At 37.0% G+C, this 16,267-nt stretch overlaps 1 protein-coding gene across 1 annotated transcript in view; it reads left to right on the top strand.

The window, feature by feature from the left end:
* The window catches only part of vps13c (vacuolar protein sorting 13 homolog C), an 87,294-nt gene that overhangs the window by 26,656 nt on the left and 44,371 nt on the right, over positions 1-16,267 (top strand). Inside the window, exons 13-35 of the mRNA XM_007907594.2 lie at positions 23-150; positions 842-948; positions 1,614-1,785; positions 2,383-2,445; positions 2,523-2,655; positions 3,491-3,585; positions 3,994-4,136; positions 4,719-4,911; positions 5,272-5,386; positions 5,569-5,705; positions 6,432-6,564; positions 7,344-7,461; positions 7,973-8,108; positions 8,503-8,590; positions 8,889-9,046; positions 10,262-10,415; positions 11,529-11,608; positions 11,770-11,829; positions 12,988-13,153; positions 13,758-13,874; positions 14,024-14,118; positions 14,608-14,775; positions 15,510-15,814. Coding sequence (XP_007905785.2) covers positions 23-150; positions 842-948; positions 1,614-1,785; positions 2,383-2,445; positions 2,523-2,655; positions 3,491-3,585; positions 3,994-4,136; positions 4,719-4,911; positions 5,272-5,386; positions 5,569-5,705; positions 6,432-6,564; positions 7,344-7,461; positions 7,973-8,108; positions 8,503-8,590; positions 8,889-9,046; positions 10,262-10,415; positions 11,529-11,608; positions 11,770-11,829; positions 12,988-13,153; positions 13,758-13,874; positions 14,024-14,118; positions 14,608-14,775; positions 15,510-15,814 — 3,064 coding nt within the window. The remainder of the gene's footprint in view (positions 1-22; positions 151-841; positions 949-1,613; positions 1,786-2,382; positions 2,446-2,522; positions 2,656-3,490; positions 3,586-3,993; positions 4,137-4,718; positions 4,912-5,271; positions 5,387-5,568; positions 5,706-6,431; positions 6,565-7,343; positions 7,462-7,972; positions 8,109-8,502; positions 8,591-8,888; positions 9,047-10,261; positions 10,416-11,528; positions 11,609-11,769; positions 11,830-12,987; positions 13,154-13,757; positions 13,875-14,023; positions 14,119-14,607; positions 14,776-15,509; positions 15,815-16,267) is intronic.

Below are 16,267 nucleotides of genomic sequence, written 5' to 3'. Positions count from 1 at the left end.
TATTTGTTTTTTGTTCCTCAAGTTTTTAGACCTATGTCAGCATCTGCTAAACTGTGTATTAACACTTCCTCTGATGTTGAACTGAATTCACCCAAAATGAAATTGGACATGGAGGTGCAGAGCATTGACATAGAGATGACTAAGAAGCAGGTAGTGTGATTTACCTGCTGCTTGATAGTTGCACCAATAGTGTGATCGTATCTGTGCTTCACCCAGTGCCTCTCCACAAGATTCATAAGTGGTGTTTCAGAGACAGGGAATTTAGTGAATGACTTTGAGCCTGTGACTCTGAATCAACATATTTGGACTTCAGCATGCTTCATTGGAGGGATGGAGAAATCGAAAAAGATTTATACTATTTATCCAGCATTTGTTGCTCAATACTTCTTAATTGACCCCTTTTCTGTTACAATTTTACTGAATGCACATTTTTGAGGATCACGATGGTACTCCCTCAATCCCTCCGCCTTAGTTAGCCTGAAAACCTTCCTCTTCGACCGTGCTTACGGCCCCCTCCCACCCCCCCCCCCACCCCCGGGCTCGGGTCAGGCTCCACCACTGTTACGTGTTCTGAGATGCTACCCTGGGTTGACGCCACAAGATAAGTGCTTGTTGTTGTGGCGTTGTACGAATTACGTTGCCATTTTCCTACGCACTATCTGGCGATGAACATATGCATTCACAATTTGAATATGACCGAAAGATTATAGGTGTGGGCAAGCTGGGACCAGTGAACCTTTTTAGAACTTATTTCGGATTGTTTAGGTCTAAAATATTGACTGTGTGTATGACTGTTTCAAATGACTAACTCTCACGTGGGCTGATGATTATTTCTTTTCAGTATCTTAGCATGATGGATCTTCTGGAATCTGTGGATTACATGGTTAGAAACATCCCTTACAGAAAATACAAACCAAATGTCCCAGTTCATAAAAATTTCAATAAATGGTAAGAATTGACCACATTTTAACCATCGTATGTAATTTTCCTTTTCATTTTCAGAGCCTCTTTTCTTCTTTGTTTCCACTTTTTTCCTATCCTCAATCCTTTGTTTTTTGAATGCAACTTTGTTGTGTCACCACCGTGGCCATTCTTCACAGGTAAAGACACAGTGAATGGAAATGGGTACCTGTGGGGTTATTGCCGCCTCACACAATCCTGCCCACACCGTGCAATCTTCCATTGGGTTCCTAACAATTAGGAATATCCTTGCTATTTTATCCTTGCTATTTGTTTCAGTCACTTTTGGCTTTGAACAATCGGTCAATAAAAAAAAATGAGTGTGTCCCAGATGAAATTATTTTTATTTATTTTAAAATAATTTAATTGATTTTCTTTATATTTGAGGCAGATTTCTGTTCAGCCTTAGGGGCACATGAATTTGGTGTGTTCAATATTTTCTTTATTTTTATATTGACCACCTCCATCCCAACAACAATAATAATAATAAATAACAAAGCAATTCACTTCATCTACAACCTTGGAAGAGCACCTCCCATTGTACCAGCACGATGCTTCCATTTTTCACACGATTCTTACAGGCCTGTGATGTTTTATCTTTTGTTACAAGATAGTAATACGCTGTATTAATAAAGTAACCATCCTTATAACAGGTGGCAGTATGCAATCACCGGAATTCTGGAAGTTCATATCAGGAGAAAAAGTCAAATGTGGTCATGGAAAACTATCAAGAGTCACAGACAAAATCTGAAAGCCTACAAGCTATCTTACAAGAACAAGTTGATGCAGACCAAGCCTTCTGATGAATTACTGAAACAACTTCAGGTAAAAGGAATCCTAACAAAATGCCCCCTACTAAATATTTGCAATTGTTAAAGCATATGATCTCGTATAAATATTTCCGTACTCTTTTATGCACCAAGTAGTTAACTAATGATGTAAGTGGGAAGTTGTTTTGCTGTCTGCAACAGGTTGAGAAGAAATGTAGATTACTGTGCATGCACAGGATAATGGGCTGGTTGATTGCATAATTGCTGGAGGTGCTGTTTTCCAGAATCAACATTAAATCAGTGTCCCGTCTGCTTGTTTCCACATTGGTTAAAGGTTCCATGACGTAATTTGAAAGGATTAATGGTCATTCATCTCGTAGCTGTTTATGGGAACTTGTTGGTGCAAATGGTGCTGTTTGCTTACAAAGCAATTCACTGCTTTGATATTCATTACTTCTGAGGTCTTTTGTAATGTTCTGACATCAGGTGCTATAAAATTGCAAGTTTTTTTTTAAGTCAGTTCCAAAGTTGATTAGATAGGACAGTTTCATTTTGCAAACATTTTGTAACATATGTTAAAATAAACCATCAATTTGTCAGATTAAGCTTTTCAGTATTGATTGATTTTTGTTTGTTTTGTTTATTTTTTTAGACTCTGGAGAAATTACTGGATGTCTTTAATATCACCCTAGCAAGACAACAGGCCCATGTTGAGGTAACTGATTATTTTACTGTATGTAGTGTGTGCTCAATGGTCTAATGAAATACGAATGGCTTCTTTTTTGCTTTCAGGTAATTAGATCCGGACATAGGATGTTGGGAAAGAAGGGAGCAGAGAAACAGAGTGGAGGATGGTTCAGTGGGCTGTGGGGGAGAAAAGATTCAAAGAAGAAGGGTGAAGAGGAAGTAAAATCTGTACCAGAAAGTTAGTAAAACGTTGTCTTCAGTTTCATTTTGATGTTTGCTGCAGGTAGCTCGAGCTTGAGTTGCTTCTGTGGCCATCAGGTGTCAGCCTGGCTCAATTGGTAGCTCTCTTGCCTCCTAGGTCAGAGGTTTGTGATTCAAACCCCAGGTCGGAACTTGGAACTCCTACTCTACAGGAGCGTATTGCTCTTACAGAAGTGCCATCCTTCAGATGAGATGTTAATCCTGTCTGCCAGTTCAGATGGACTTTAACGATCCCATGTAGCGGTTTAGTGAAATATAAATTGCTTCTACTTGAAAAGGGAAGGCAGTTTCTCCCAGTGCCCTGATCACCAATCCCCCAGATTAAAAAGTCATTCATTTCATGATTGATTGCAAGATTTTGCTATATGCATATTGGCTGCTTCATTTGCATGCAAATGAACAGTCACTACAATTTAGCAGTTCTATAGACAACAGCGCAGGGTGACCTTAAAGTCCTTGGCTTATAAGATCTGTGAAGGGAGGTATTTGTTGAAACATCATTATACTGAGCAGTTGAATTTTCTAATAAATACATTGTGGGTGTACATGATTATACTGTAGTTTAAAGTAATTCTTTTCAATAAACTCTTTTGTGCTTACGCCTTGCACATGGACAATATATTCAAGTAATGAATGGAAGAGTACAAAGTCCACTCCAGCTTTTCTATAGGTTTGGGATCAGAGCTTATCTCTTATTTTAGTATTTTATGACTTTTTTTCCAGAATGAAAATTGTTAAAAAGTTAAAGTCAAATACGTTTTCAGCGTGCTTTTGTGTGGCTCAGAGTTTCTTTAACTTTTTGATGTTTCCAGGTATCAATGACCTAATGACTCCGGAAGAAAAGGCTAAGTTGTACACAGCTATCGGATACAGTGAGAGCTACCACAACTTGACACTACCAAAACAGGTCTGTTTTGCTCTTGAATAGATGCGTTTTGCTCATAACATATACAGTCACTTAACTTTATAGTATATTCTGTGAAGCGCTTTGACACATCTCGAAGACGTGATCAGGCACTATACCAAATGCAAGGACTATTATTATTATTATATGTCAAATGCAAGGATTGGTATTATTATTAATAGTTAAATATGAATTTTATTGACCAGGTGAATTCTGTTTAACAAGTGCATCTTTGATTTTAAATATTAAAAGAACAAAGACACCAAAGAATGCTGTGTATTTTATTTCTTTCTTACGACTTGTGGGGTCCTATGGCTTTGTCGCATGGTAAGAAATAGGGCTCCCCTTGCAGTTGAGCTGAATTCATTTTTGTCATGATGTTGGTTTCATGTTAAAATTGGTGTCTTTCAGTATATCGCAAATGTGCTGATGTTCAAGTTGGTCACGACCTCCATCACCATCCGAGAGGAACCAAATGTTCCAGAGATTCTTAAAGTACAGACGATTGGCTTGAGCATGTGTGTTTCCCAGCGCCCTGGAGCACAAGCGCTAAAGTAAGAATTTGCTATTGGGGAGAAATGAGCAAAACTCCGGTTAAAAGTAAGATGTACAGTTAGCATAACGTTCCTTTTTAGTTTTTTAGCTCGAACATGGAGAAAGGTAAAGAGACCTTTACCAAGGATAGAGTTTCTACTCGTATACTTTATTTACCCCCGAGGCTCTGGAACTGTATCCCCCTGTGCCTTCGCCTTGCTTCCTCCCTCTCCTCCTTCAAGGCCGGTCTCAAAACCTTTCTCTTGACCGAGCCTTCAGCTCCCCTCTCGACTCTCTTCCCCCTTCTCGCTCCCTCCCATCCCTCCCCTCACCCTGACCATTTCCCCCCTCCTCGCTCCCTCCCCTCACCCTGACCATTTGCCCCCTGCTCGGGTCATGACCCAACTGTGCAGCGCCTTGGGACGTCCTCCTGACGTGAAAGGCGCTTTATAAATGGAATCTTGTTGTTGTTGTTGTTGTTGTTGTTGTTACCCTTTATCAAACTCATGTCTTTTGGAATTGTAAATTAGGAAGAATAAAACATTTTAAAAAAAAGTATGTTTTTAAAAAAAAATGTTTTACCAAAATTCTCTTTTTTGCAGAGTGGAAACTCGATTGGAACACTGGTATGTAACTGGTTTGAAACAGCAAGATGTAATTCCATCTCTCATTGCTTCTGTTGGAAGTCCCAAATCCTCCTTACTCAACGTCTGTTTTGAGATTAATCCGGAGGAAAGCAATGCAGATCAGTTATTAAATGTCCAGTCCCAGCCTGTGGAAATGATTTATGATGCTGTAAGTATGATTATATTGCATGTTGTATTTCCCTTAAGTATTTAAAATCTCTTGCTTAATATTACTTGTACAGTACAAACTGGTTGGATCCTGTATGTTGCTTATCTGACTCTGAAATTTCATTCCAATAGCTTCAACGCCATGAACTTTCAATGAATCTTTTTTTAATGTTATCAAAGAGACAATCATGTAATAAGTTGTTTAATAACACTGAACCAAACGTTAGATTTTGGTGATCAGAACGAGTGACTTCACTGCAGCTCATAGTTTTGTCGTCAACCAATACTGTTACATCTTAATCTGAGCATTTCTCTATTGGTTAAGATTATTACACAAAACTATCTACTTTCTACTTTTCAGCAAACAGTAAATAGTTTGGTAGAATTTTTCCAGACTAACAGAGGATTGGATCTTGAACGCCTGACTTCGGCGACTTTACTGAAATTAGAGGAAATCAAGGAGAGGACTGCAACAGGTAAACTTCTTTCAAAGAAAAAAATAAAATGTAGATTATGAAGATAAAATTAATACTGCCTCGTGTGACTTATTTGTTCCAGAATGGAGTTCACAATATTATTGATATCACTTAAAGTGTTTTTTAATTTGTCTCAAAAGTTAATACATTTACAACAGCTTTACTCCTTTTACTTTTCCTAGGTCTATCGCATATAATTGAAACACGAAAAGTGCTTGATGTTCGAATCAACCTTAAGCCATCTTACCTGGTGGTTCCACAGACTGGATTCTACAGTGGCAAATCAAACTTACTTATTTTGGACTTTGGTAGTTTCCAGGTAAGTTACTAGAAATTCGTTGTTACAATTTTTTCGCAAAAGAGTGTGATTTAGGTCATAATCCTTACATTTAATATAATAATAATAATCCTTGCATTTGATATGGGGTCTTATCTTGTCATCGAGACGTCTCAAAGCGCTTTACAGAAAATACTGTAAAGTGAATTGACTCTATATTTTGCGGGCGAAATGCGGCAGCTAAGTGCGCACAGCAGCGTCCCACAAACAGTCTTGGATTAAAGTAATCAATTTATTTTTTTGAAAAGAAATTATTACCCCCGGAAAAGCAATCTGCCAATCGACTAACAGCCGGGTTCCTACTTACTGCGTGTGGAGTAAGGAAACTTGCCCAACATTTCACCCTGCTGGTAATTCAATCCAAGTCTCTCGGTTGCAAGGCTTGTGCTCTAACCACTGAGCTACAGGACTCCATATGCAACCTTATTATCTTGTCAGAACGTCTCAAAGCAGTGTATGATTAAGTATTTATAGCAAACTCATTAGTTGGAATGTGCATATCAAAATCCTACAAACAGCCACGAAGTAAATGACTAATTGTATCCAATTTAATTTTACATTAGTGCTGTTTTTCCACTGAGTGAACTCAATACTGTAGCATTTTTAATCGAAGGATTGCTCTTTTTATTCAAAATGCTTTGATTTAGAGCTGTTTGACAATCTATAAGTAGCAAAGCATATATAATGAACACATTTACTTTTCTACAGTTAAACAGTATCAACCACAGTGATCAGAAAGTGACATCTCCAAGTTTTGCATCACTGGAGGAAATTTTGGATCGAGCCTATGAAAAGTTTGATGTGAAGCTCAAAAATGTTCAGTTGTTGTTCAGCAAACCAGGTGCATTTTTAAAAAAAATCTCTCCGTTTAAATAAACATATTGCTTCCTTTTACTATTTATCCACTTGAGAATCTATCTATCTCACCTTATTCATTTTGGAAAGGTGTGCAGTTTATGAATGACTTGCACTGCTTTGACTAGTGATGGTGCTCCTTCTTCTTTCAGATAATAATAATAATACTTTTAATAATATCTTTCAGGCAATAGGTTAGGTCCTAAATTAATTTACTGTCATGTTTTCCTCATCTGAGATGATATACTTCATTTCCAGGCACTTTTCCCAGAAAGGCATCTTCGTATCATCTAAAAAATTAAAATTAATTTCCTCTATTGTTTGAACCATGTGGTATAGTACGTACTCGCACAGATCCTCAAGATCCCAATCTTGATTTTTGGTGTATTTTAGGTTATTTAACTCTAGGTAGGGTAATTTGTTCAGTCATCCAAGGAGCACTAGTTTTTAATGTACTCTCTTTATTTCTTACAGGAACATATGCAGTTTAATATTTTGGGATTCTTCACTTCCAATGTGAAGCCAAATCACATCAGTGGTAGTACAACCAACGTTTCACACTTATTTAATGCCTCTCACTTAGGATAATGTCTCAAAATGTCTTAACAGAGATAGGGTGGAAACCAAGCAGTTACTTACATATAAAACTTGAATTTCAAGATCAGTCGACAATGAAACCCAAGTCTGTGACACACTTTTGTGTATCATTTTGTGTGCTAAAATCTTAATTAAAGACGTGCTTCATACAGAATCTGCCTCTTTCAGATCAAGACTGGAAGTCTGCTCGGATCCAGCATTCCTCTTCTCAACATATATTACAGCCTATGAATGTTGAAGTGGAGATTGCTAAAGCTATGGTGGAAAAAGATACCAGAATGCCTAAGTATGTTCAACATTAAGCCTGTGAGCCTTCATTTAATTTTCAATTAATTGCAATTCGAAAGGAAGAGAAATATATCCTTGTAACAAAAATAAAACTTTTTCAATTCCTGATTCATGGGAGTTGATGGAGATTATACAGTCCTATGTTCACAAGTGGATAGTTGATATGCTGATGAGCGGTATTCCACTGAACTGCTTTTCAGGAGCAACGGTGAGGGATGTAGAAGAAAAGACAAGTGGATATTGATGGGGATGGGGTAAGGGAAGGGGTCAATTTAGTTTTCCTGCTGAATTTGGGAAACTGACATCTTAGACAAATGTTCTGAGGAACTGAAAAAAAGAATATATTGGGTTAACCGTTGGTTAAAAAGCAAAGGGCGTGAAAGTATAAATATTGTCCTCTAACTATATGAACCTTTTGAGCGATTTACATATTTTATATTCCTGTTCCGATTTGTACGACTTGATATTTTGTGGTTATTGAATCTTAACAGCATTTGTTTTTCTTTCAGATTTAAAGTCTCGGGTGAACTGCCTTTGTTCCACGTCGCAATGTCAGACGAGAAGATAAAAAGTCTTTTTGAACTTGCTGATAGTATCCCCTTTCCTCAGAAGCAGTTCTCTCCTAGATTGCCTACCAAAGCAAAGGTTAGAACAACATCCGGCACTTCCAACCCATTCTGTTTCTCCGTGGCTGGAATTCTGCCACGATTAACAGACATTCCTAATAATTGTGATGATACTTTTGGAATGCATAATACATTCATTTGCATTTAGGAAAGAAAAAATAGCTTTTGTAGCGTTATTTTGAATTTCAATGCATTTTTAGAAACATGCTAATAATGCATGTAGTTGAGATTGCTTCAGTGCTCTCTGTAAAGTATGTTTTTTAAAAAAAATTTCAATACTTTTTTTNGTAATGTTTCAAGGCAAATTATTTAATTCTAGCATACTCACTTGAATGTAAAAGCATACGATTCAAGTAAATATCTCTCTTGACTGAAAGATAAAGATGAAAGGACTTGTACCTTTTTGTCCACAGGTATCTTTATCTGCAAGATCACAAAAGGCCTTTGACCCTAGTCTCGTAAATGTTGGATCCGTAGGATTGCTAGAAGCAGATGATTCAGGTAAGCATTGCACATCCAGTTATTTATAATGCAACACATTTGGGTGCTGTTATCAATTTATTTTTCTATCCTTTAGCATGTCTTTAAATCTTGTTAACTTCTGAAAAATGCAGAGCCCTGTGTAACTACAATCGGTTTGCACCCAGCAATATCCCATAAATAAGCCATGATTTGAATGACCAATTGTAGTTGGCCACTGATTAAACATTGAGTCATTGATATAAAGCGTTTTTATATGTGCAGCCATATCTTGACTCCCGGTGTAAACACATGGATCACTATCGCTCCTGTTACTTAGGTTCTCAAGAATCAGAAGAGGAATTCAGAGCTGAAGATGCTAAATTGACAAGTAAGGAAACACTGGCAGCTGGTGATGCGCCACTCTATGATGATCATAACGAGGATGCAGCAATCGAAGAGCTGACCGATTTGCAGTTGAAGTTTGAGATTAAAGAGGTATAATATTGCCAATTATGTTCATGTTTTTTTTCTCATAGATTGCGTGATTTGTGCTCTTTGAAATCCCACTTTTGTGCGTGTGCTTGTGTGTGTTTGCATAAAATATGAGGGCAATTTTTATCTGCTTTGGCTTTGAAATTGTCTTGGCTCTAAATGCGCCCTTCATGGCAACCTATTGCAGTTGTTAATTGCTCTCTAGATGAAGAAAACATTCCTGGATCTGTCCTGAAATTGCCTTTTGCAACTCTAAACCAAGCTACACTTGTTCTACTGTCTTGGTACATCTTGAAGTATTGTTCTGTTACAATCCCATTTGAAATTTTTTACGACCTCTATGAGTTGCCCTCTGAGTTGTCATCTCTCAAGCTTGAAGAGCCCTAGTTTCTCTAATCGTTGCTCATAGCTCATTCCGTTGACACTGGGAATCATTCTTGTTGCTCTTCTCTGCACTGTCTCTCAGGCCTGGGCAGACCCCTTACTTTGTTCTGAACAGAACTGCATGAGATAATCTAGTTGCAGCCTGATCAGAGCACGATAAAGCCTGAATATGACCTCCCATTAACTGTTTTAGCAATATAAACTAGCATCCTGTTTGCATTATTTATTGCTGTCTGGCACTATTTTGACACAGTGAGCGATGAGCTAACTAACGCCCCTAGATCTCTTTCCGCTTCCTTCTTGGCAAATTCTATCCCATCCATGGAGAACATACATTTCCTATTCTTACTTCCTATATATATTATCTTATGTTTATCTGTATTACACTTGATTTGCCAGTTATAAGTACCTAACCTATCAAGCTCTCTTTGTAGTAGCTTTTACTACTTCTCCTATCCTACAGTTTTTTTTACCCTCTCCCCAACTTCTGTACATTTGTAAATTTAGCTATCTAATGTTGGGTCTGCAAATCCAGGTGATTAATATACACAAGGAACAGGAGGATGAGTTGAAAGTCATTTGGCCCACCCACTCACCTTAATTATTTCATTCAATTGCATTTCTGAGTAACCCTTATGGTTTTGCTTTTCTTAACTTTCAAAAGGAGAACATTATGTGCTTTGCTCAGTTTGGATTGCTTGATGTGTAGCAAAATGACTGCTGTGTTTAGTGGACTTCACGCATGTTCTTCACGTCTTGAGCAGGTCTAAGTGCTGCTTATCGCATAATAGCCAGCTGCTCGATAACTGGAAATCCTTTATCATTATTATGCAGGTAGTTGTAGAACTCACCAGGAAAGAAAACCAGGAGAAACCGTTCCTTGTTTTCAGTGTGTCTCAGTTAGGTACTGAAGCCAAAATTAGAACATTTGATTTAACAGCTACGTCATATTTGAAGAAAATCAACTTGGATTATTGTGAAATTCAAGGTAAGCTCCAAACACACAATGAGCGTGGCCATGGTGCTATTTTTAAGTGGTGATTAATAAGTATATTAATTCATCACATTTTTAGAAGTTGTTTCTGAATCCATTCTGGGAATGGTGTCTCATCTTTCGGTCATCAACAGAATATAATAAAATCCCATGAATTTACAGGATTTCGTTTTTTAAGAATGCAGTCAATATGTCTACTGTGCGCAATGTTGATCCATCCAGTTGAAGCTCAATTAATTCCCTTTTGAAGTCTTAATATAATGAGCATGTTATGTCCTCTGTGGCAAGTTAATTCAGCTTCCTCTGTGCAAAGCTAATTCAGCAATTTTATTTGGATTTGTTGCTATAATATATAAATCCTCACATTTGATAACAGTGCCTTTCGTGTCAGGAAGACGTCTCAAGCGCTTTTTAGCGTATAGTGTAAAGTGTAGTGACTGTTTTGTAAATGATTCTTTAATATATAAAGGATTTTTAATTCTAAGTCTTTATGCTTGATTTAAACTGTATTTTGTTATGTAGTACTGCCCGTTTAAACACAATAATGAGTTACATAGGATGAAAGAATGATATGGCTTGGAAAAGGGTTATTTGGCCAAACTAGTGTTTGTCAGACAACAATTTCTGTTGTGTTGAGGGGATGTTTGAAAATGTTACAAGACTTGTAAAAGTTAGGCAAGACGTTGCCAGATGTTTCAATTGTTTGCTCATACCTGCTTTCGGTAGAGCAGAGACAGCAGAACAAGTGGGTTGCTAAGCGCAATTTTAGCGCAGACACAAGGAAGTATTTCTTTACTTAGGAGTTAATTAGTTACCGGCGCAGGTTACCAGGAAGGGCAGTTGAGATCAGGATGCTGGATTCATTTTTAAAAAATTGTTGCTTGTTGCTGTAATGGACAGATGACAGAGGGTATATTCAAGAAGGATGAGTTAAAATGGACCAAAGGGTCTTTTTTATCTGAACCTATCTTGCACTCTATGTAGGGTGTTGTACTGAATGCCAAGATCTTTCTGTTTGAGTCAAATTTTCAGAATATTTTCATTTTAACTCAATATTTTTAAATAATGTATTCATTTTGTTGAAATTGATGATTTTTTCTTTTTAAGGTGCTGATAATCAACCACTTCACCTGATAAGTTCTGCTGATACTCTGGGATCCAATCTGCTGAAAGTGGAATATGTTAAGGTTAAACTGCATAGCAATTTGTTATATTCATTTTAGTCCAAGCATAATTGGATTTCATGTCTAATATTCACTATTTGATTTCTAGATGTCTAATTTGCTTGGTATGGTGAAACTCGACTAAAATGTAATTTTTTTAAAAAGAAAAAAATAATGTGTTGCAGGCTGATAAAAATGGTCCACAATTCAAAGAAAATTATGACAACACTGAACAGATGGTTAAGGTGAGCATTTTATGCCCCAAATGTTGTTTTTGCATTGAAATCCAGGATATGAGTGATTTGTGATGAATCATTACAACATAAATAGTTTGAAAGAAAATAAGCCATTAGTTATGTAGGTTAATGAAAATACAATAATGCTAGGCTTTGAAGTATTAGGAAGGAAACCATGTATGAACTATATTAGTTTTGTAGTATAAAAATAAAGCATGATCTCATTTCTAATTATTTTAGTTTTATAACATTCAAATGTTATGAAAGATTGCCAGCGGTTGAAAGGCATTTGGCCTACTTTATAAGCCAACACTGCAAATGCACCTTTGTTAAGATCAAATGATAAATGTAGAGAATTACCTCTATTCTAATCTGTGGATGAAGAACTGAATTTATCTTGAACCAGTTTAAATAGATAATTTCATTAACAGGAACACAATACTGCATAGTACAAAAGGATATTATTCGTTCTGGTTACATGGAGATGACTGGGTGACACTACATAACATACAATTCTCTATAATAAAAAAGAAAAGAAGCTCATATGTCAACATGTGTAAAGGAAACAGTGATGGCCAGGACCTCAGCATTGATGTCCCCACTTTTTGCAACTCCCTTAACCCCTCGCTCTCACTCAAAAACCTACCTTTTTGAGCTCCTATTGTCACCTCCCATCTCACCTCCCTTGCTTGGACTCTAGTCCGATACCCATGAAGCACTATATTTAAATGGTTATATTTAAATACAAATTATTGTTGTTTCAGTTGCTAAATTTGTACTGAGTCAAAAGGTAGAACATAGCATGCTACCTCATTAACCTAAAAGGGTGTAACCATAAGTAGAACAATTTTATAGAATTATGTCTTCTTATACTGAATGCGAATCAATTAATTTTCTGGTTAATTGAATGCTGACTGAAAACTGCAGTTTAGTTCACCTTTAAAACAGATAAATTAGTGTTTCCGACGACTCTGACAAATTTACTTCTCCTGTAAGATTCTTCAGGAGAAATGGGTAATCATTTGTAGTTTCAGAACCTTTTCATACAAGATTTATACTGTAATTACAATGCATACAATGTTTTTGTTTCTCTTTGTTGTATTTTTTTTCAAAACCTATCGTGCCAAAATGGATCATGTATTTACTTCATGTTACATTTTTCAACAGGTTACCTTTTCTTCTCTTGATTTTCTTCTTCACACAAAAGCAATACTTTCAACCATAAATTTCCTGACAACTGTTACACCATCAGACCATTTTGGCTCTGTTGATAAGAATCGTGAAGCAAAGGTACTCGCAGGGAGTCAGAACAAAGAGACTACAACAAAGACAGGTAACGTGGCACCAGCCCATATCTCTAATAGATTAGCTGTATGGGAGACTTTTTTAATAAAAAAAACCTTTTAAGTTTAGAGAAAAATTGCAAATCAGCAGTGAACATTGGATGTGTTTGGGGTTCAGATTCTTGAGGATAGGCTGAGGTCAGGCCTAGTCCTGGACTACAACCATTTATATTTTATGGTGCCTCTCACATCAGGAGTTTTATTTAAAGACTTCTTAGAAAGAATTATGATTGTATTATTTTTGGACTTCAGATATATAACAACGACTTGCACTTATATAGCGCCGTTCACGAGGGGTTGTGTCCCCAAACCAAATAACGTGGAAATGTTTTTGCCGACAAGATATCCTTTGAAAAAGTTAGTTTTGGATAATGGATGTTTAATTGTTCTGTAAGGTTCATTGTTTCTAACATTTTATATATACAATGAAGATAAGAAAATATTAAATTGTTGGCTTACATTTTTGTGTATGGGCAAGATTATTATAATATTATATTGTTCCATGCATTTGACCGTATAAAATATAAATATTCACAAATATTTTAAGAACCATTGGGAGGAAAAGTAACTTTTCTGATTGTGCCTTTTTTGCAGTTTCAAAACGTTTGAAGGATACCGATCTGTTCAATTTCAAGATGTTTGCTGAACTGGATGCATTCAATGTGGCTGTATGTGACGAAACATGCAATATTGCAGATATTAAAGTACAAGGTAATGCAAGAAACTAGATTGTATTAATACAAACATGTCAGAGGTCATATACTGTAGCCATTCTCCATTATCGATAACATTTTGACTCACAAAAGCAAGTTACGATACTACTTATTGCTGTGACCATTCAATTATTTATATAACCACAGGAATGGATGCATCGGTTTTTGTGCAGGCCAAGCAGAGTGAAGTCTTTGCAAGACTCAGGGATATTATTGTTACAGATGTTGACTTGAAAACAAAGGTAAGATTTTAGATGTATTGATTGCATTGATAGGGCGGGAAACTATGTGAATGTATGTGTAAACTAATGTCCAAATGCTTATCAAATATGTAAAGGTCTGCGAGTAGCCTGGTATCGTGTAATGATAAAATACCAAGTGAATTACTGTTGATATTCCAAGAAGTCGCTTACGTAAACCATTTTGTTTGACCTCGCACATAAAGTGCAACTATATGTTGCTTCTTATCACCAGTCAATGTGGAAAAAAAATGGCTTATGCAGATATAGGCAGGTTAATTGGTATGGACTTTTAAAATAATGCCAAAGGACCAGATATTAAATGATCAAGCATCCCCAAAACATAACATTGGAAAGATTGACTTTTTCTCTTCTCCCCTCTACCCCCCCCCCACACCACCCCTCCAACCTACATATTTATGAGTAATTGAGACTCCTGGCTAAAGTAATTAAGACCGTGTTTTAAGTGAACATATTTTTGTGCATTTCTAGGCTGTTTCCATTGTTGGAAAGGAAGTCTTCAATTTCAATCTAATCTTGTATCCAAATGCTGTTGTTAGTGAGACCTACACGGATATGTCGAAAGTGGATGGTAAAATCACATTACAAGTGGGATGTATTCAGATTGTCTATCTGCAAAAATTCATTATGTCATTGCTGGTAAGTTCATTGAAACTTAATTCAATTTCCAGTTTATTATTCCTCTAACAATGATGTAACCATTTTTCTCCAGCACCCCCCTCCTATTCAGAGCGCTGAAATAAAAACAGAAGTCACTGGGAACACTCAACAGGTCAGGCAGCATCTATGGAGAGAGGAAAGTGAGTTAACATTTCAGGTCAATAACCTTTCATCGAAAGACGAATTGACACAAGGTCATCGACCAGAAACGCTAACTCACTTTCCTCTCTCCATAGATGCTGCCTGACCTGGTGAGTGTTCCCAGGAACTTCTGTTTTTATTTCAGATTTCCAGCATCTGCAGTATTTTGCCTTTTGTTTCAGCACTCTTGTTTGACTTGAGAATCTCTATTCCATTCTTTGGCAGACAACTAGCTAAGGATCCAGCCTAGAATGAGGTGTGAATCAGGAGGCCAGAAGATTATTTGATTGGAAGTGTGAAACTTGAATGACATAGTGATACTAATCGATTTATTTTTCCTTATTGTGGGATACTTGGACTAAGTGCATGGAATTTTATTCATAAGCGGTTGGATAAATGTTTTAAAAATCTGACAGTCAAAGAATAGCAATTAACAAGATCCCAACACTTCACAATTAGATCACAGATGCTTGTTTTTCGAATTAATACAAAGTTTATTTCTACATTTTACTTGGGTTACAGGTAATACATTTCTCTAACACTAATGATATTGTTAATTGTATTCACTATAGAACTTTTTTGACAACTTTCAAACTGCAAAGGAAGCGATAAGCGCAGCCACAGCTCAGGCTGCAGAAAAAGCAGCCTCCAGCGTGAAAGATTTTGCGCAGAAAAGTTTCCGGCTGTCGATGGACATTCATTTGAAAGCTCCAGTTATCATTGTCCCCGAGTCCTCCACCTCCACGAATGCTGTGGTTGCAGATTTGGGTTTGATAACTGTCCGTAATGAGTTTACTTTAAATCCTGCTGAAGGATTCTCAATGCCAGTTGTGATAGACGTCATGGATATTCGGCTGACTCAGTTGAAGCTATCCAGGTAAATTTTAACTTCATGTCTTATGACAAAATGGATTCTGAGCATTCATTTTAGTACCATGCATCCCACCTATACATGGAAATTCCAGAGATATTTGTTGGAATGGAATGCGTGCTCTTTCCCTGAAGGGTTGCATTTTACTTAACTAATTCTGGAAAATATTAGGCGCAGGTTGGCAAGAGCCCAGGCCTGGGACCCGAGGTGTGGGTTGGGGTATTGCTGGATTCTAACCAGCAAAATGCAAAGCTTCTCACTGCCTGGCAAACTGTCTCACTTTTTGTCCAGTTTGGACCAACCTACCCATTAAGGTTTTGATTTGCAGGGTTAAAGGGAGCTGAGTGTGAAGGGTCCCTGCCCCCAATGACCAGTCTGCCCCTCCAACTCCTTTCGATTACCACAAATGGCGGGCTTGATCCTGCATTCTGTTCCCAAACATGTCACCTTGGAAAATAG

Source organism: Callorhinchus milii, unplaced genomic scaffold (assembly GCF_018977255.1).
Source record: "Callorhinchus milii isolate IMCB2004 unplaced genomic scaffold, IMCB_Cmil_1.0 Scaffold26, whole genome shotgun sequence".
NCBI lineage: Eukaryota > Metazoa > Chordata > Chondrichthyes > Chimaeriformes > Callorhinchidae > Callorhinchus > Callorhinchus milii.
The sequence above is the reverse complement of the archived record's forward strand: the minus strand, read 5'-3'. Positions and strand labels throughout refer to the sequence as shown.